We start from the raw sequence: 22515 nt of genomic DNA on the forward strand, positions 1-22515 counted from the left end.
TCAGGCATTATAGAGAAGCTCACCAGCTTAAACATAAACCCCTATGTCACTAGATGGATTGCAAACTGGCTCAAGGACAGAACACACATGGTTAGAATTGCTGGAGCCATGTCAGACTCCAAAACAGTTACAAGTGGTGTCCCACAAGGCTCAGTCCTGGGACCTCTCTTGTTCGGTATATATTTCTCGGAGGTACAAGCCAACACGGAAGGACTGTGGCTGACCAAGTTCGCAGATGACTGCAAACTGGCCGCCATAATAGACTCTCCAGCTGAGACAAGCATCCTCCAAAAGGGCCTCATAGAAACAGACAACTGGTGCCAGAGCCATGGCCTCAAGCTAAATGCCGAACAGTGCATAGTCATCCCCTTTGGCAAAATCAAAGTGCCCACAAATTACCACATAGGTGGTAATCCATTAAGTACACAAGAAGTAATTAGGGACCTGGGGACCCAAGTTGATAGCAATCTCTTATTTGACAACCACGTGGCCAAAGTGGTTAGAAAAACATTTTATATAGCCCACCTCATCATGAAGGGATTCACATGTAGATCAGGGGAGGTTATTGTGCCTCTTTACTCATCCCTCAGCAGGCCCATAATTGAGTACAATGCCCCTGTTGGGATGTACCTTACTAGACACCTGCAGCAACTGCAAAGACCCCAAAAGTACCTCACCAAGAGGATCAAAGGCCTCAAACAGATGCCATATGCTGCCCGGTTAAAGAAACTCCAGCTCTACTCAGTGGCATACCGCCTGTTCAGAGGCGATCTGTGCCTGATGTATAAAGTCATGTCCAACCCGGAATTAATGGATATGCTGCACCTCAGAATATCCAAATCCCATCGAGCTACACGCTCAAGAGACTTGAACCTCAGCACTGAAATAAATAGGACATGCTGGAGGGACAGATTCATAACCCAGAGACTCCCTTCACTCTGGAATACAATCCCAGTCCAGGTTAGGCAAAGTCCCTCATTGACTCTCTTCAAGAGGAATCTTGATGAGTGGATGGGAGATCGTAGGTTTACCCCGGGTATCATTTCTGTGTCACTGTTAGACAGAGGCACAGTATACTAACCTCGGAAAAGGGCATAGCAAATTAATTTAAAATGGGTGGCGAAAGCCAAACACATTCTGGCTAGGCTTATAAATGCCCTAGGGCAGATAGCCTAGTATGAACCTTGTTCCCCATTGGCCCTATGTGCTGTTAATCACCATGGCAATCACAATACTATGGTAGCATGTGCAAAGGTCACTTGTCAGTCACCTCTATGGTACAGTTGTGGTATATGTGGGTCATGTGGCAATGTCACAGCTGCCACATGTACACAGTCAACCCTCTCCCCTACACATGGACGTACAACACATGTATGAGATGTAACCACATAGCCAAACTGGGGACTAAGCACTCCGAACCCAGTACTGGCATAACCTGTCAGGTGGCATGAAATACTACAGTGACTACAATACCAGTCTGATGTAGACCTACACTGACAGCAATCCAAATATGTGAACACACTGGGCCATTCGTGGAGCCTCAGAACAGCATCCTGCCTGAGCAGCAGACACCTCTGCAGCTGGCACACAGGCATACGTTAAGCCAGAACACAGCACATGCACCACATAGCACACAAATCCTGTGTGCTAAACAGTCACAGACTGTACGGCTAGACAACACACCTGCTACAGTTGTGTTAGGTACCTTTATTGTCCGATACAGTGAGGTCCCGCTCACCAGGCTGGACAAGGTGAAGGTCACAGTGATATGCCCGTGGGGCACTATGGTCCACCACATAACACAAGCATACAGGTCAGTCAGAGGCATGGACATATGACTCAGTCATTGTCCATGCCACTATGGCTGACCTGTGATGTACCTCCCTGGACTACATGATAGGGAACATGGAAGGGCTCTCTGAGCATGTGGCACAGGCTGGTATGACCCATGGGAGCTATTGAAGGTCACAGGTACATATGTGTATTTGGCACACACATACATCATCTGTGTCCATTGCCATTACTGGTTTAATCAATGTCATGCATTATTGTGAACAACAACCCACACACATGGGCATTTTGTGTGACCAAAATACACGTGGCATGTGTGGAATTCAAAGCCATAACTAACTGTGCTATGACAGTAGTGAGAGACGCAGTAGCAGAGCGTGCTATTTGCATTACTGGGAGATTTGGCCTCTTCCGCGTACTTGTAGGGTGCTGACATCATCTCTGTGTAGAGATTGGAATATGCAGCAGCTGGTGTGTTGTACTGGTTGGCAAAAGGGACAGTTCTCTCACACATGTAATTGCACACACCCTACTGGGAGGTTTCTCTTCTCCTGCTGTACTTATAGGGTGCTGACATCATCAGTGTGTAGAAAGGGGAATGTGCACCGTGTTTTCTCCTAGTTGCCAAAAGGGACATTTCTTTCATACAGAGTTGCACACACACTAACCCCCTCCACACACACTGAGCATTTGCAGGATTCAAACCCCTACCTAACTATGTTATGACACTCGAGACAGACGCATTAGCAGAGCGCGCTATTCGCATTACTGGGAGGTTTCCCTTCTCCTGCTGTACTTATAGGGTGCTGACATAATCAGTGTTTAGAAAGGGGAATGTGCATCCTGTAGTGTGTTCTCCTAGTTGCCAAAAGGGACATTTCTTTCATACAGAATTGCACACACACTAACCCCCCTCCACACACACTGAGCATTTGCAGGATTCAAACCCCTACCTATGTTATGACACTCGAGACGGACGCATTAGCAGAGCGCGCTATTCGTATTACTGGGAGGTTTCCCTTCTCCTGCTGTACTTATAGGGTGCTGACATCATCAGTGTTTAGAAAGGGGAATGTGCATCCTGTAGTGCGTTTTCTCAGTTGCCAAAAGGGACATTTCCCTCACACAAACTTGCACACACACACCAACCCCACTCACCCCCATACACACACTGAGCATTTGCAGGATTCATACCCCTACCTAACTATATTACAACACTTGAGGGAGACGCATTAGCAGAGCGCACTATCCGAATTACTGGGCATCTGTTCTGCACCTGCAGTATTTATAGGGTGCTGACATCATTATTTCTACAGAGATATGTACATGTAGTACTACCTGTCAGGTGGGGGATAGCATATATATGCATTTGCAGCCACCTACTTCAGGGTCAGATATGCACATCGCACTGGCAGGTTATGTTCTATACTATGCTTCGTGACCACAGGACCTGTAACACACGACACAACCAGTTCGGACCACCCCTCCCACATCCAGGACAAACACTTTGCTCCCCTGGGAACAGTGCCAAGATATGCAGGTGTTCACATATGCCATTCCAGTTAACGTCAAGTACAGGTATGATGTGTGTGGGAACTACTCAGGCCTCTACATTACCCTACAGCCACTACAATTTGTGAGTCCATGTGCTATGGCAGGACCACTCACCACAGCCACAAGGGGGAATACATATTGCACCTGACCATCAGCAACATGGGTACTCACTGCTCCACACCAGAGGTAGACCACCACTGTTGATATCTGGCCATACCCGCCTTTCCCTGGACATCCACATCCCATCCCCACCCCCAGGCAAGGTTGTCACTGCAAACAAAGTGTATTTATCAAAAGCAGACTTTACACTTGTGAAGACTGGGGTGGAAGACTTCAAAGGACCCATGCTGGGGGAGTATACAGGCCACTCTGCATAATCCTTGACAGTTGCATTCTATGAGCATGTGGAAGGTTTGCATTGATCATGCTATCCCCAATATACCCATGACTGCTCCACAACAGGACACCTGTCAGGTGTACACCAGCCATATATGAGCTGTCCAACAGACAGAGTGAGCTAATACACTGCAGAGCAGTAGCCCACAGAGGGAGGACATCTCTGAACAGTACTGGCACGACACTTCAATCCCTCATAATCATTACCACAAAGTGTTGACAGTGAAATTGTCCAGACAATGTAGATAAGGCTCCCCACAGTCTGTTATTGACGCCCACTTACTGTTAAAGGTCCTCAGCAACTCTCTTCCAGCACACACCAACAACATGGATGTGGCTTAGCAAATTCAACCCCTGGGATCTCCACTGTGTCCCTGCTTGACACAGGCACAGCACACTAGCCTCACACGGTGCCTTATGTAACCTACTTCACAGTGGCACAGTAGCCTACTGTATTGGGGAGGCAGATGCCAAGCACACTCTGGCTAAGCTGTCATTCCCTAGGGCAAACAGCCTAGTGTTGACCTCTACACCCATATGTTTGTCAGATGCACAATATTTGTTGCTGATAGACTGTTTGCAGGTCTTTATTGTCATAGCATTCCCTGTTTCTATGAACAACTTGTGTATCTGTGGAAAATGTTTGAATATGGGAGGGATCCACTATATCACGTATGTGTCTGCAGTCATTTAACTGTGTGCACTGGGCAGATTGCTGTAATAACGCGTACAAATACCAGATGTGTGGCCAAATGCTAAACTGAGATCTGGCCTGTGTGTGTGAGCATGCCCAGTTCAGGCTTCCCATGGCATGTTGTCTAACATATGTCTCATTTATCTAAGTGTGCGAGCATGCCCAGTGTGAGCTTTCCATATGTTGAACTCTGCAGCCCACCACATTTGTGGATGAGTGTGAACTTCAACAATATCTCATGTTTATGGTTGTGTGTCATGTTGTGTAATTACTGTCCAACTGCTTTGTGTCTGAACACAACAGGGATTATACTCTGCCTGCAGGGTTTGCATGGGATACTTTGCATACAGTTGTCAACATCCTTTCATACTGACCTAACACTGTAGTACCGTATAGTGTACTGGTTCAGTACTTTCACTGTGGTGGACAGTATCCTGGCCTTAGTCCTATCACTGCTTTACATTTTCATAGTGGGCACAACAGCCTGGTTAGAGGCCAGTTGTGCACATCTGACCATGTTGCATTATGTTCAGATATGAACTACTTAAACCAGGCTTGTCCAACATTGGTAGTGTATTCCACAACATAGGTGTACATTGGCAAACACTAGCGATGTGCCCTAGGCCATTTCTAATGCTAGTCGGAGAGTGTGTTTGTCCTTCGACACATATTGTAAGTGGAGTTTGCCATGACATATGTCATGGTTAGTATACTGTGCCTCCGTCTACCTGTGACATAACAGTGATACCCAGGGTAAACCTACCATCTCCCATCCACTCATCAAGATTCCTCTTGAGGAGAGTCGATGAGCGACTCTCTGGCTAACCTGTACTGGGAGTTTACTCGAGTGGGGGTGGCTTCCGTTATGAATCATTCAGTACAGCTTGTCCTATGTATGTCAGTGCTGGGGTTCAGGTCTCTCATGTGCATAGCTCACTGCCATTCAGATTGTACAAGGTGCAGCATGTTCATCGATTCCAGCTTGGACATGGCTTTATACATCAGGCACAGCTTGCCTCTGGGTGGGCAGTATGGCAGTGTGTGGAGCTGCAGTTGTTTAATCAGGCAACACATGGCATCTGTTCAAGCTCTTTGATACTCCTGGTGAGGTACTTTTGGGGACTTTACAGTTGATGGAGGTGTCTGCTGAGGTACATCCCACAGGGGCTATTGTAGTCAATTGTAACGTTGATGAAGGATGACTGCAGAGCCACAATGGCCTCCCCTTATCTAGATCTGACAACCTTCATGATAGGTGGGTATATGGTATGTTTCTGTAACCACTACAGCCACATGTTTGTCCAATGCAGGATATCTATCATCTTGTGTCCCCAGGTCTCTCATTACATGTTAAGTACTTAATGGGTTAACATCTATGTGGTAAATTGGTGGGCACTTACTGTATATCCACAGGGGTTGACTATACACTTTTCTGCAATTAGCTTGCTGACATGGCTATGGCACCAGTTGTCTGTTTCTATGTGTCCCTTTTGTGGGATGCTTGTGTCAGCTGGAGTGTCAGATATGGTGGCCAGTTTGTAGTCCTCTGCAAACATGTTCAGACACAGTCCTTCCATGTTGGCCTGTACCTATGGGACATATATACCAAACGGTGGAGGTCCCAGGACCAAGCATTGTGGGATGCCGGTTATATATGGTTTGTAGTCTGACATGGCTGCAGCATGACTGACCATGTCAGTTCTGTCCTTGGTCTTGTTTGCAACCCCTCTACTGACATAGGGGTTTATATTTACGTGGGGTATTGTATGGAAGCCTTTGCAAGTTCCAGCTACGCTGTGTGGACCACATTGCCCTCATCAATGACCTTAATGACTGTTTCAAATGAGTCAAACATGTTTAAGGGGCAGCATCTGCACTTAAGCCACACTGGGTAGGGTCCGGTGTCAGTAGGTCCCTAATATCTTTATGTCTACGGTACATGCTGATCCTTTCCATAGCTGTGCAGACCAAGCTTGTCAGGATTCTGGGGTGGTAGTTGCAGTATCCATTCAGGCAACACCTTTGTTGAGAAGGACCACTGTTGTTGTACACTGCTCTTTGGGTACATATCCTGTGGTAAGGCTGACATTGAGCAGTAGTGTGATTTGGCATTCCATTCTTCTTGGAGTCCATGTTGGACTCAGCCCAGGACACCATCTCATACCATTGTTGCTGTGTGATTTGCTTTGTAGATGCTGGCTGTTACCTCAGCATCTGCAATGTCAGGGGCCAGCAGTCTGCTGGGATAGATATTTTGCATTCTGGGGGGGGGGGGGTTGCACTGCACCTGTCAGGTTGTATATTGGCAATATGTGTGTGTGTTTGGTATGTTGTTTGTAATATTTGAGTGATTCAGAGCATATCCGTGAATTCCCAACAAGGTTCCTACCATCAGTTGAGAAAGCCTTGTGATTATCCTTAGTGTCCTGTACAATTTGTATCTTCATAGGTTCACACTAGGCTATCCACCCTAGGGCATTTATAAGCCTAGCCAGAGTGTGTGTGGCTTTCGCCACCCCTTTCTATGTGAATATTATGGCCATTTATGATTCACTTTACTGTGCCTCTGTCTGGATGTGACACAGTGAAGACCCCCAGTGTACATCTACGATCATCCTCCCACTTGGCAAGATTCCTGTTGAAGAGTGTCAGTGAGAGGCTCTGCCTAACATGGAGTGTGATTCTGTTCTAGGGTGTAGGGAGCCTCTGGGTTATGTATCTGTCCCTCCAGCACATCCTATTTCATTATGTGTTGAGGTTGACCTCTCTCACTCTCACAGCTCCGATGGCTTTGGGTTTTTTGGGGTGGAGCATGTCCATTACTCCTGTGTTGGACATGGCCTTATACGACAGGCATACAACGCCTCTGTGTAGGGATTATGTGACTGCATTCAGCTGGGGTGTCTATAGCCAGGCAGCATATGACATATATTTGAGACCCTTTATCCTCTTGGCGAGGTACCTTTGAGGTGTTTCTAACTGCTGCAGGTGTCAGGTAAGGTACATCCCAAATGAGGCATTGTACTAGATTATGGGTCTGATAAGAGAACAGTACAGGGGCACAATGACCTCTGTTGACATAGATGTGAATCCTTTCATGATACGGTGTCCAATATAGACAGTCTTCCTAGCCAGATTGGCAATGTGAGTGTCACATAACAGGTTACTGTCCACTTGTGTTCCTAGGTCCCCGATTACTCCTTCCATACATAATGGTTTACCACCTATGTGGTAATTTGTGAGTACCTTGTTTGGTATTTGGTGGGACATTCATACTGTCCAGTGTCTTCAGGACGGCTGGGTGGGGTTCCTGTGTGTGAGAGTGTGGTCTGTAGCATGCTACAGACTGTACAGCAGTTTTGCCTATGGTTAGGTGCACATGGGTGGTCTCCCGATGCTTCGTGCATTGTCAGTTATGTGGACGTATGGGTGTCTGTGCTGAATATGGATACTCCCCCTCCTTTTATGTTTTGGTCCAGGTTTTGGGGCTATAATGCATGATATGAGGTAGAACCTGGAAGTGCTGGTGTGCTGTCAGGAGGCTTGCAGCAGGTTTCTGTCACTGCACGGACATCGATGTTCTCCATACTGGGGAGGGCCTCGGGAGCATGAATATTGCGGTTTACACGTCTGGCATTGGTCAGCGTTACCCTTATGTTTCTTTACACTTATGTTTTCTAGGGTGGTGGGTTAGTTTTTTCAGCCTTGCCTACGAAAGGCTCTATGGAGGTGGCAAAAGCCTTATCCAATATCCAGACACCCAGGGGTAACAGGTGCAAGCCATCCCTGGAACAGCAGCGTGGCTTGTCAAGCATGACATCCAAAGCAGACAGACATTAGATCCCCTTGGAATGACACCAGTAACTGTGCCACTTGTTAAAGCTGATCATTCTGTTTGTACTGTGGCATCATTCTTGGTGAGGGTAAAATGCTGCAAACGGTCAGTGTCATACCGGCCTGGACTATAATCAGAGCGCTCATCTATGTCTCTTTTCATGTAGTCCAGGGAGGTACATCTCAGGTCATTCACGCCAGCATGGACAATGACTGCATCATATTTCTACTTGCTTTGGGGTGACCTGCGTACTTGTGTTATGTGGCGTATTATAGCAGCCTACAGGCAGCTTACTGTACCCTTTTCCCTTGTTCAGTCTGGTGAGCGGGACAGCAGTGTGTCTGACTATGGAGTCACCTATTACAACTGTACAAGGCATGTTGTTTCTCCTTCTGGCCTGTGACTGTTTGGCACACCAGCTTTGTGTACTATGTGTTGCATGTGCTATGTTTGGAGGTTGTGGTTGCTTGGGTGTCTGCTTTGGAGGCCTCTGTTGGTGTGGTGTGTTTGTAATTAGGGCCTCCGGGAATGTTTTTCTGTTTATGTCTTTGGTTTGCAGTTGTGATAGGTCTATGTGGGACTGGGTTTGTGGTGTGTGTGGTTACCTTCTCCTCCTGACTAGTTTTGACAGTACTGAGTTGAGGGAGCTCAACCTCTGGTTTGGATAAATGGTTGCATCTCTCACATATATTTGTATTTCTTGGGGGGAGTTAAGGGTTGTCTGTGTACTTGGGGCAGGTGTAACATTGCCTCGGGATTCACAGATTCAACTTGTTGTAGCTGGCCTTAGTGGATTGTATGTGTGGACATATTTTATTGCCATACTACTGATCACTGATTACTTCCCTTTATGTTTGCTCTATCATGTAGTAGCTTCTTCATTCTCCTGCATGGTTTGGTAATGGCTGGAGTCCAGCATGCCAGATGCCTGCGTGTATGGCATTGTGTCTTGTTTTTATTTGGGATTGCATAATCCAAGCATTCCTGGCTATGTTTATGGAATGCCTGTATAACAGGTTCTGAGGTGTGGCCCATATTTTGCACCTGCACATGGCCTTTAATGGATTCCACATCAGTTTGGAGAAGTGCAACTTTTGCTTTACACATGTTTTTCACTGTGGTCAGGATGTGTATATCCAGTGTGATTACTCTATGGTCTGGTCTTACCAGTGAGGGATACACTTCTCATCTTGCCATCCAGTACCCATGTTGCTGATTATCACATCCAGTATGCTTACCCCTCTTGTGGGAGTGGTACGTTGTTCCTGGGCATTTTGGTTTATGGATTCTAGGAACTTTTCTCCTACAGTGTTGGAGCTAGTATAATGCTCCCAGTCTATGTCTGGGTATTTTCAGTCACCCAATATAATGTGGTTTGGAGGGCTTGATATATTCATGTATTCCAACATAGGCCAGGTGCAGTTCCTGGTGTTAGGACGGTAGTCTGTAGCAGGCTATGAACTGGGAGGCAGTTGTTGCCACTGTTACTTGACCATGGCTAGTCCATGCTGCTTCTTGTTGTGGTACCTACATGGGGGGGTGGTTATCCTTAACAATTATTGCTAGTCACCCTCCTTTTGTAGCTTGTTCCATGTTTTGAGGCTGTACAGCACAGTATGAGGTGTAACCTGGTAGTGTTAGGGTGCTGTTGTGAGCCTTGACCCAGTATTTTGTTACAGGACAGATATCAACATTCTCCATACTGGGTGAGTTTAGACTGCACGCATCTTGCCGTTTAGACTTCTGGCATTGGGTAGCATTACATCTAGGTTCTTAGCCCTTGTGATACCTATGGAGGTGGGTTTGTGTTTTGAGCCTTACCTATTCAGGGCACGCTGTGGGTAACAACAGCCTTTGCCAGTATCCATAAGGCCTGGACTGATAGGTGCATGCCAGCCCTAGCAGGTGGAGCATCATGTCATGCTCAGCATGTCATCCCAGGCTGGAACACATTGGATCCCCTTTGACTAACTGCAATACCTCAGCCAATTATTGCAATTGATCATCTCATCGTCATATTGTGGCATCATGCTTGGTGAGGGTAGGATGTTAGTCAGGGTCCTCAAGTGTGCATATACTACATGGTGTTACATTGCTTAACACATGGCATTCATGCCTCAGGTGGTGCTGCAGGGCTGCCTCTGTTGGATGCACATATTACACTCCCTGTACATGTTTGAGAGCAGGTTATGTCATTTTAGGCATCCATGTTATTATATGAGTGAGTCAGAGAGGGGCATCATTCCCATTGTTCCTACTGAGCCAGTGTATGTGCTATGCGTTGCCTCTTTGCCAAGGCCAGGGCATACTGGGCATGCCTCCTTCTGCCTACTGGGGCAGGCTCAGGTTGTTCCTCCTCAGAGTCACGCTCTGCCTGTGACGGCCTTGGCAATGGTGGGGGGCTGTTTGGCCCGGCCCTATGCTGGTACTGCTGCAGCTGTTTTCGCAAGAACATATTATGTAGCATAGCACATACCATGACAATTTGGGTACATGTAGTTGGCGAGTACTGCAAGGCTCCACCAGATGTGTCCAGACACCGGAACAGAGACTTGAGCAGCCCAAACAGACGCTCTATTACATTACGTGTTTGTGCGTGTCCCTCATTATGGCGTTCCTGTTCAGGTGTGTGTGTGTTTCTGATGGGTGTCATCAGCCACGGCTCCAGTGCATATCCTGCACCCCCCACTAGGTGTCCATGTGGGATTATCCCCATTGGCAAATGTCTGGTACAGCTGCGTCAAATGCCAGATATGGGAATCATGGTAGCTCATAGGGCAGCCAGCACACACATTCATTATTATGCCCTGGGCATCACACACGACCTGGCAGTTGATGGAGGGGAAGCCCTTGCGGTTAATGTAAGCCCTACCCCGCTCACCGGCTGGTGCTTTGATGCGTATGTGCGTGCAGTCTATTGCACCCACTACCTCAGGGTATTCTGCTATTTGCTGGAAGAGACGCATATTGCTGGCCAATACCTCGCGGGCACTGGGGAAATATACATGATCACAGACATGTGTTGACATGGCATCCAGGAACTGGTGCAGTACCCTGGAGGCTGATGCCTGTGATATCCCCATCATATCACCAGTTGGTCTCTGGAAGGTACCTGTTGCTAGTATTCTTATGCCAACACATACCTTGGTTTCCACTGGGATGGGTTCCCCTCTGTTGGCTCTGTGTGTGAGGCGTGACCTGCACAGCTCGACAATTTGCTGCAGGAGGTCTCTGTCCACTCTATAATGCTCTACTATCTCCAGCTCATGTAACCCGTGGTAGGTGACCCTGGGCCTGTACACTCTTCTCCGTCTCCTCACTGTGGGTTGTCTGGCACCATCTGCATTGTCACCACCCTCAGCAAGTAGCCTATGTCTCCTTATGACAGCTATAGCAGCCCCTAGCATTTCTGCTCCGAGTTCAGCTTTTTCAGTTTTCACTTCTAATAGCTTACTCCTGTCTTGCAGTGTCTCTTGAGAGAAACATCCTGCACTGCTGTTTGCAGAGTTTTAAGTGCTTGGCTGAGCTACTATTCTGCCTGTGTAATTGCCTGCTTCTAATAGTTTTCACCTGTTAGCTCCAGCAGTATTTCCTGCTAGCTTCCTACTAATTCTGTTGCTTCCTTTTTCCTTTCTGTTTCCTCAGGGGGGAGCAACGTGCATACCAGCAGAAACACGCTCACAGTGGCTTACATGCGCTCACACATGCTTACACGGTTTACAATAGTCTTATTCGGGTTTAAACGCGGGCACACTAGCGCAAACAGTGTTACAAGTCTGCCAACAGGCTCCCACATGCTCAGTCTGCCTTACACGCGCGCACACTGCCCTACTCGCTCTTCATGGCGCGCACACGTGCGCATGCACGCCCAGCAAGAAACTTTGGTGTAAGCAACAGTGTACACCTTCCATTTCTTGACTTTCCCATGCTTATGTTGTGGCACTCCTCTTTCCATGATATGTGTCTGACATCTGTCATGTAACACTAACCTCCAATGAACTGCATTTCTTTCTACCATTCCCCCCTGTGATGTCACCTATCTCCTACTCTATTCCTCCCCCTTATGTATCTCTTACACTACTCAGACTGTGCTCATTTGCTATGGGACAGTGAAATTCAGTACCCTAACACTCCTTTACATCAGATTGCCCACTAATGCTTAGTTACATGTCTTAGACTCAGCTTCCCCCCTTAGCAACCACTAAACGGTGGCCATGTTTTTTTTGGTCTTCTGGTCCCTGCATTGTAAATCCATGTATTGCATAAAACCCACATTTGTGGGTTTATAACCTCCATTTTTATGTTGTATACAGCGCAGCCCATTTGCACAGGGCTGCGCTGCGTTTAAACATTTATTTTTCATATTTGCATCGGGGTACCTTGCCAATGGCCACATATTTGGCCATTGGCATGCTGCCTGACATATATGCACCCTTTATTTGGAGCGGACATGGCTTCGTTGTGGTTTTTGCAGAAACATACTCAGTTGTCAACTGAGTACATTTCTGCAGCTAAAACGGCTCTTACACGGGCTGCTTTGGGCTTCGTGGACTGCTAATCTACCTCATCTGCATGCCTTTGGGCTGCAAGTGAGGTGATTAGCATATCCACGCCCACTCCGTGTAAGAGACGTTTTAGCTGGTCTCTTACACGGACTTTAGGGCTGTTCCTGGATCGCGAAGGCTGCATGGAGTCTTACACTACTCAGACTCCGTGCAAGCCTTCGTGAATCCTGCCCAATATGTTTTAGAATAGAAATGTATATTTTTTTTGCTGTCTCTTAATATATATTTTTTGCTGTCTCTTTAAATAGTAGCTAATTGTGACATCACTGATTCTGCTTAATGGATGACTAAGCTGTTATTTAAGAGCTGAAGTGCATTTTAACTTTGTCTGATGAAGCAACTACTGTTGTGAAAGCGCTTACCTCTGTTCAGTTTTTTATTTTTGTACTATTAAACGCCATTGTGTCACCCTGGTGCACTGTTTTTTTGTTTGTTTTTACCACTATATACTCAACTGAACACACCAAATTGCTAGGAGTGGAAATAGACAAACTAAAATTTGACATTCATATATCCATGACCATACAAAAAGTCCACAAAAAACTAGGAACGTTATACAGAAATAAGCAACTTCTCACCAAAGCAGCAAAGATTTCAATAGCAAATTCCCCACCTTATCTCCACCCTACTTTATGCCTCTCCAACATATACCAACCTAAGGAAATGCAATCTGAACAAGCTAGAGATCTGCTACAACAAAATCGACAAATTCGCCACAGGGGCATCCTACCACAGTCACCACAGTCTCTCACTTGCTGAACTGGGCTGGCTTGAACTCCCTCACCTCCTTCAAATGGTATCAACTCTCACTCGCCCACAAACTAGTAAACCATCCACTAAATGACCCACCCCTCCAGAATCTACTCCAACCTTATTGCACCACCAGACCACTAAGATCCAGCAACAAAAATCACTTGCAGATCACTAAAACCAGTAACTCTGCTGATGAAGCACTCTTCTCTTGCGCCATAGCCAAACCATGGAACTCCCTCCCACCCACAATTACCTCCTTACCATCATGCACCCACTTCAAAATTTTACTAAAAGCGCTCCTAAAAACATGCTGGCTATGCCCTTGCAACTCCCACTCTAATATCACCCACCTGATCAAACCACTACCTTTCTTTCCACCCCACTAACTACCTTGATTATAGCAAGCTCAGGTGCTCATAAGCCTAGTACTTATTACACAGCAGAAACTTCTTATTGTAACATTTGTTAATGTCTGTTATGTACTTCGCAGATAAAGATTCTAGTTGTCTACTGATGTACTATGTTCATCTGTAAATATGTTTGTAATTAATTGCTATATTAATCAAATTGTTAATCGCTATGTAATCCAATGTAACTACTGTCTTATTTTAACTGTGGAGCTTTTCTCCCCAGGCCTCCGCTGAAAATGGACCTACTTCCAGTCGGACACTCCCGGTCAACAAATGTAAATAAATAAAATATACTGACAAACAGCTTTACAGTATGGTATGGAAGGTGCTCTGCTTCCCAGCACCAGTCCCTCCAGAGGGTACTGAAAGCGGCTGAGAGAATTATCAGGAACTCCCTCCAGTCCATACAAGACCTGCACATGTCCAGATGTCTAAGCAGGACAAGGAAAATATCCAGGGATAGCACTCATTCTTTTTACAAGCTGTTCTTACATTTAACATCAGGAAGTAGCTTTCAATGCATATGCTACAAAACCACGAGATTCAGAAATTTCTTTCCACTAGCCATCAGGTTACTGAACTCTAGAAACAGTACCCTTCATACTGGACATTAAGGCAATAATCCAACAATACTGAAAAGTTGCGGACTCTAAATCAGACTGCCGACTAGCCACGAGTGGAGTCCCACAGGGATCGGTCCTGGGTTCTCTCCTGTTCGGCATCTACTTAAAGGAATCTAGGCCAACAGAAAGAAACTCTGACTGACCAAGTTCTCAGATGACAGCAAGCTAGGAGCCATCAATTCCTCAAGTGATGCAGACATCCTACAGAAAGGCCTCACTGAGACCAATGACTGGTGTCAAAACCATGGCCTTAAGCTCAACACCAAAAAATGCATAGTCATCCCCTTTGGTAAAAACTCAGTTCCCACTAATTACCACATTGATGGGAGCCCACTGAAGGCGTTAAGAGATCTGATGATCCAGGTTGACAGCAACCTCTCCTTCGACCACCACATTGTCACTGTGGTCAGAAAGTCCTTCTACGTGGCACATCTCATTACCAAGCGTTTTGCATCCAGGAAGAGGTAATCTCTCTCTACTATTCCCTCATTAGACCAATCATCGAGTAGAATGCCCCATTTGGCATGTACCTCACTAGACACCTGTAACAGCTGGAGAGGCCACCGAAGTACCTCACGACAAGGATCCTAGGCATTAAACACATGTCCTACAGGGTAGACTCAAGAGAGTCCATCTATTCTCCGTCTCATATTGCCTACGTAGAGACGATGAAATAATCCGATCTCACCAATAAGCGAAAACACTCCACCAGTCGTCTCAAGAATCCAAGGTTAAAAAATGGTTTTAATCCACACAGAACGCCACAGGACAACAGTAAATTGACATCCAACAGTCACGTACCATGCACGACACAATACAGGATACAGTAAACACAGCTAGATGAGGCTAAAAGTACATATGTCCAAGATTTAAAAAGGACACCAAAAGACTGAAGCAAACGTTAAGCGCTTTCAACCAATGTATATGGTCTTCATCAGAGACGTAGAGACGATCTCTGCTCGACTTATAAAGCCATGTCTGACCCAACTCTGTTAAAAATGCTACAGCTAAAGAAATCCCAGTCCCTCAGCACAACACGCTCCAGAGACCTCAACCTCATTACCACAATCAACAGAACATGCTGGAGGGACAGTTTCCTCACTCGGAGACTACCCCATGCTCTGCAATAGACTTCCCATACATGTCAAGGAGAGCACCTCGCTGTCCCTCTTCAAGAGAGATCTTGATGAATGGATAGGTAATAGAAAGTTCACCACAGGGATCACTCCAGTGGCTCTACTACATAGAGCCACTGGGAACTAACAACGGGTGGCACGATGCCAGGACACTTCTATGGGCTCGGCTTGTACAGGCTCCAGGGCCATTTGCCTAGTAGACACCTACTAACTCAATTGTTTAATTGCAACTTTTCCAGTAAAAATAAGCTAATATCCTAGTAATGAGTGACAACCTGTTAAAGCCGTGCAATAATGCAAGCATTTATTATGGTGTTTGTCGCCTGTCTATAGAATTTTGTGTATTATCGTCATGTTAGATGCAGTCTATGTATTGCATGCAAACCGAGTCTGAAAAAACGTAATTTCGCAAGGTTCGTGCTTGTGTGAATCTAAGTGACAAAGTTTACTTTTGACTTTGGAAATTTGCTAAAATAAAAGATTTTGCATTATCATGTATTTTTTGAAGGACGTGAAGTCTGAAACTCAAATGCCTGTCATTTAGCGAATTGTCCTCACTGATATAACACAAAAATCCAGAAAACCACAAATAAGAAACCTACCAAAAATGAGCAAAGATCTACAAATTCTGCGAAAGTCTGGATAGTTGAGAGGTATGTGCCCCTGACCACCGTTCGTTTTTAAGTGACCCGAGTAATTAGCAACAGCTTTGCTTTCACCAGCTAATATATCACCAGACCACTAAACCAAACTTTACAGCAAAGGTGTGTATAAAAAATGACAAGCATTTGCAACAATGTCCCCAACTACCAGACATGCAACTAAAACACGCGTTCAATCTCTGGACTTGCACGGTTACTGCAGGACTGATGTACTGCAAGGAAAATGCACTAAGGCGTACTTTTATTATTATTACGTGGGCATACTCTAACTTTATGATCCGAATTGTCATCCAAGTAAACTCACGATTTCACGTTTATCTATGTCCAGCAAACGAAGTGCGTGCATGCATACATACATACACGCACCTGTACAAATATGCACACACAGATACACAAAATGTGCATACATCTTAAGTGATTTAACTCAAAATTCTTTACAGCTCTCTTCCCTAATACCAAATAAAAAAAGGTAAGGTATGTATTACCAAAACACATTTCCTCAAGTAGTAATAGCCCGAGTGACGCTCGAGAACTTATTTTTACACCACATTCTTCGGCACAAAAACACAAGCACAAAACTGCACGGCTACAAAACACAGAATATTTCCCAACCTTTAAACAAACCAATTTTCCCCAAATGCTAAGCACAAAAACATTAAACCTAAAGCATAGCCAAAATAAACCAAAGGCGAGCTAAAGATAGTTAACCCCAGTCGTTATGCTACCAAAGGAACATCTACATGTTATCGTAAAGGATACGCTGTCGGAGTGAAGACTCTCTCCGATTCATGGTCCCACTAAACATCGCTTCCCCGCGACTAACTGTCGCCGGCATCCATGAGCCACGGCTGGACGTGCCTCGGTAGTGACCAAACCTTTCCAAAGCGCTGTGACTACGCTCCCAAAAAGAAGGACGGAGACATGGCTCAGAAAGTTGTGCAGAACCCGACCCAGACAGGCCTCCGGGCTGCAGTCTACCAGCAGCGGAAGAAACTCGGTACTGATCTCTCGGACGATAACTAGAACTCCGTCCATTGCTGGATGAATGAGTCGAGCGAGAAGAGCTGGAGAATGATCCCGAGCATGCCGGCCTCCGCTTCCCATACTGATGCCTCTGTTCCACTGCTTGATTCTGCTGCTGAGGCTTTGCACTACTATCATCATCACATATTTCCCCATCTTCCAACTCTTCTTCTTTAGCAGTTACGCTACTGATTTCTTGCTCCATTAATAACTTAAAACCCACAAAAGTGTGTTTGGTCTTTTTCAATTGCACTCTTTAACTATACTGCTACATATTATAATATAAACCAAGAAGACCGGAAGTCCAGCAATCTACCAAAACTACTTCCCCGACTTTTCCCGTGAACTCAGAGAATTCATAAATATCGCGATTTTTCACAGCCTTTGCGCTGCGTTTTCTTTTTGGCAATTGTTTACAAAAGTAACCCCGCCCAAATCTTAGTCTTCCCCTCCCAACTATGTCCTTGTATGGGCAACTACAGTTTTTTCATGTACCTTATTTTTACTTTAGTTCTTACAGTAGGAATAAAGTAACATTCACTTGAAAGTGACCCCCCCAGACGACACAATTATATTATTTATATTATGTATGCGCGTAATACAACCGTCTAAACTGTCCATGATTTGTGCTCAAAATATTGCTCTGCCCCTCCTGATCCCTCTAAAACTGACAATCTTGTTAGAAAAGGTGGAAGCTTACATTTAATAAAAATGACAGCAACTGGAATTGTATGCTTTATTTCAGAAAATTTGTTAGCTCACATTCTCTTATTGTAACCCATAGCTCTTAATGAAACAGGGATAAATCACAATAGAATCAGGGGCAAATCCAGAAATAACCAGGGACAATCGGGGTATAATATTACAGAAGTACCTCGCAGGATGCGCAGTAGCAAATCCCGCCTCCAGGCCGGCAACTCCTGGCTGCGTGTTCAATATGCTGAATAATTATTACTGTGCCGAAATGAATATTGATAAATGGGACCGGAGAGCACATTTTGAGTTCCTTAGTACCATGGAATAGGATTATTCACTCACAGCTGCTTTCGTGCGTGAATATTCAACATTTCTCTTTAATAAAAACGTGACGCGACATGCGAATTAGCATGCCTGCCAGTCATTTGGGCGTTTTCACGCCCATTTTCCCTGTCAATCGGGAATACTTTTAAAGTATTACTACTATTAATTTGAGACAGTGACAGAATACGGAGATGTAAACTAACATCCAAATTTGAGACAGTGACAGAATACGGAGATGTAAACTAACATCCATTTTCTGAAGTAAAAGAAGTCTATAATTCAAATTATTGTTATTTACTAATATAATTCACATTTTAGCACAAGTCACGAGTTTAAGGAGGGATTACGAGGGATAGTGTTACCACATGTTGTCCCACTTTGCGAGGGACAGTCCCTCTTTGGGCAGTTGTGTCCTGCAAAAAAACTGAAAAAATGGCAAATGTCCTGAGATTTCAGGACACGGATATTTCCTATATTTTCTCAAAAAGTTGCACAAAACAGTTATTTTGTATCTGAAACACCTTAACATTATAAGAAACAGAATAAGCAACTGAAATCCTACAAGAATAATCTTTTATTCTGGCAAAAACTTGAATTTATGTCCTTTTACTGGTCGTGTGTATGTTTTGCCCTGCAAAATTTGATATTTCTACAACAAATGTCCCACTTTGCGCATTTAAAAAGGTGGCAACCCTAACGAAGGACCGCGCGCTAAAGTGTATTTATGATTATTTCTGGATTTCTCCCTGATACTGGAAGTATCAAGTTGGAAACTATGTAATGTACGGATGAGAAGGAGCAAATCCAATCCTAGCCGAATATGTGCTCGTGACCCCCAACGGACGCAATACGCAAACAATGAATATTCTACTGGACGTAACGTGATAATTTAACTATTAATGAATATTCATTCATCCGCCTTCTTCGCGTCTCATGGGGACGGGGCGTGTAGTAAATGAATACTTATGAAATTATTGCGCAACCTGTATGCAATGATGCGCGCATTACAAGAAAAAGTTTTAAAATAAGGAAAAAAGCCATTTTGATAAAATTAACTGCAAAGTCAGAGTGTCAATGCACAACATTTCGGTAATCTCCAAGTGTAGTACCTCGCATTTCTGGATTTTGTTTCATATTTTTACACTTTTCTCAACCTATCCCCAGAATCTGGAAAAACATCCACTCATAATGTGGAAGAAATGGGCAACATGTGGTGCATTTCATGGATAACTTAAAAATGCCGAACAATGAATGCATGACAGATCCTTTCATAGGATCATAGGAGGTTACTAGGCAAATGGCCCTAGCTAAGTATAACCCGTTTCTAAGAATATCAAGGTATTAAGGAGAACTAAGTCAACAACTACTCCCTTTGTCCAAGAGGGGAACAGGTGAAACTCTCAGAGTGAATTTGTGGTCTCCCAAACAATCATCCAAATTACGCTTAAATTGGGTCAGCAAGGGGCTCTGTTTCACCTGAACTGGAAGCTTGTTCTAGAGGACAGGTAACCTCTGTGAGATCTCTCTCCAGCAAGTCCTGTTGATGTTTCATACAAGGTTGAGTTCCCTAGAGCAAGTGCATCTTAAAACCATTTGATTTACGAACATGCAGCATTTCTATTAGAGCTGGATCTGAGATTGCTTTATGTGCAATGCAGAGATTGCTTCGGAGTAGTCTGTAAGACACAGAGCATAGTGAAAGTGGTTTGAGCCTGGCAACATATGCTGAAGACCCTTAATTTTCTTTGCAAGAAACCTTTGAGGTCTTTCCAGTTGGTGCAGGTGCCTGGTAAGGTACATATCAAAGGTAGCATTGTATTCTATTATTGCCCTGATGAGTGAGGAGTATAGAGAGGTTATAACCTCTTTTGTCATAGATGCAGTGCTCTTACTTATGAGGTGGGTGACATAGAAAGTCTTTCTTACCACTGTGGAGACATTTTGGTCAAAAGTAAGGTTGCTGTCAACCTGTGTGTGCCCAAATTTCTCACCATTAATTGCATGCTTTGGGTGTTATTATTAATTTTGTAATTTGCAGAGATGTCGTCTTGCTGAAGGGGATGATAATGCATTTTTTTTTCATTGAGTTTTAGTCCATGACTTTGGCACCAGTCGTTTGTCTGTGTAAGTCCCTCTTATAGGATCTTGATGTCATTTCGGGGACTCGATGACTGCACCCAGTTTGCAATCATCAGAAAACTTTGTCAGCCATAAGCCTTTTGTTTTAGCCTGTACATCCGAGAAGTAGAGTCCAAACAACAGGTGCCCCAGTACCAATCCCTGTGGAACACCACTGGTTATGGGTCTGCTGGTGGAGGTACAGTCACCTATTTTGACTGTGTGCTTTCTATCAGTGAGCCAGTTTGCAACCCACCTGACAATATACGGGTTGAGCTCCAGCTGGGTGAGATCATCAATGATGCCTAAGTGAGAAATAGTGTCAAACGCTTTGGCCAGGTATGCATGGATTTGCCTTCATCCAGGACTTTGGTGACTGTCTTAAAGAATTTCACCAAGTTCAAGAGGCAAGGTCTCCCTTTAACAAAGCCATACTGGGTCAAGTTAAGTATTTGGAGATCTTCTATATCTTTGCTGATAAGGTCCATGATTATTCTTTCCATAGTCTTGCAGATTAGGCTGGTCAGGCTTATGGGCCTATACTTTCCAGGGTCAGTAGAGGTGCCTCCTTTATGTAACAGGATGACAGTTGCTGAATTCCATTTAGCAGGTACAAAACCAATGCTTAGACTGTGGTTAAAAGGGGTACCAAGTGGTGCAGCTAGTTCCTGTTTTAATCCATTTAGAACACAGGCTGGAACATTATCAGGTCCTATAGATGCTGTGTTTTTGGCTTTGGAGAGAGCATTTACAACCTGCTCCTTGGAGATACTAGGTAAAGGGCAGGAGGTAGGGATGCTTTGGGGAATACGTGGTGGGGACAGGGGGGAGACGTTTTCACTGACTCTGTCAGCTAGCAAGTTGGTTATTTCTGCGGGTTCAGTATATGTGGTGCCATTAACAACTAGTTCTGTGCAGATCTGGGTTTTTCCTTTAAGGTTTCTGACGTAGCTAAAAAAGGCCTTATGGTTATCCTTAGCGAAGGAGGCTAATTTGGATTCATAGTTAGCTTTAAATGCCTTACAAGGTGTCTTATCTGCTTGTTTAAGCTAAGGAGGGAATGCTTTCAGGTCAGAGACTGTTCCTTCCTGCTCTTGGAAAGCAATTTCTTTCTCTTATTGTATAACCTGTTAATGGCGGATGTCCACCAGACAGGCTTGTTTTTTCTTGAGGATCTTGTTTTGGTCCTATTAGGTACAGGTGAGTCAATACATTTGTATAGGTGCTTATACAAGGAATTGGTGTAAATCCCAATATAGGTGTCCATGCCATCAGTGAAGGCAGGGGCTGTGAAGCTATTAATGCAGTCATGTATAATGTTGTAATTGGTTTTGGAGAACTTTTTTAGTCTACTTGCTGCTAAATGGGGGGGGGTCAGATGTTATTGTTACTTCTAATGAGATTTATGATCAGACCTCACTAGGTATGGCCGCACACTTGTGGTTGTGCAATGATCACCCATGTTACTGAGCACCAGATCCAGATTCTTTGGGCCCCCTGTGGGGGTATCAACCAACTGGTCCAGGGCATTGGAGTTGATGAAGTCTAAAAACCTTTGGGCAAGTTTGTTAGTATACATATAATTTACCCAATATATGGATGAAGTAGTTAAAGTAATCTAAAACCAAAAATCAACCTAAAATCAAGTAGATTCAAGTATGCAGTGTGGTTATCCTGGTTCATGGAGGGGGTCCTATAATTGGCAATAACTTGGAGAGGGGTCTTACCTACAGCCAATTGGACCTGGATTAGTTCAAAATAACTGTTTTGTTTAACCAATTTAGAGGTGTATTTATATTTGATGAATATTGATACTCCACCTCTTTTAGTTCTTGCACTTTCAGTTTGTGGTCTAAATGTGTGGAACTCATTATAACCCTGTATGGCTGGTATGCTTTCCATGGCCATAAACCAAGTCTCTGTGAGAAGTTCCAA

The 22515-nt window shown here is 44.7% G+C and overlaps 1 protein-coding gene across 1 annotated transcript in view; it reads right to left on the minus strand.

The window, feature by feature from the left end:
• The window catches only part of ZFC3H1 (zinc finger C3H1-type containing), a 3672721-nt gene extending 3654928 nt beyond the window's left edge, over nucleotides 1-17793 (minus strand). The window contains exon 1 of the mRNA XM_044087220.1: nucleotides 17160-17793. Coding sequence (XP_043943155.1) covers nucleotides 17160-17647 — 488 coding nt within the window. The 5' untranslated portion in view covers nucleotides 17648-17793. The remainder of the gene's footprint in view (nucleotides 1-17159) is intronic.
• Nucleotides 17794-22515: the final 4722 nt, after the last annotated feature.

The sequence above is a fragment of the Protopterus annectens genome, chromosome 11.part0, assembly GCF_019279795.1.
Source record: "Protopterus annectens isolate FY-2018-M chromosome 11.part0, PAN1.0, whole genome shotgun sequence".
Classification (NCBI taxonomy): Eukaryota; Metazoa; Chordata; order Ceratodontiformes; family Protopteridae; genus Protopterus; species Protopterus annectens.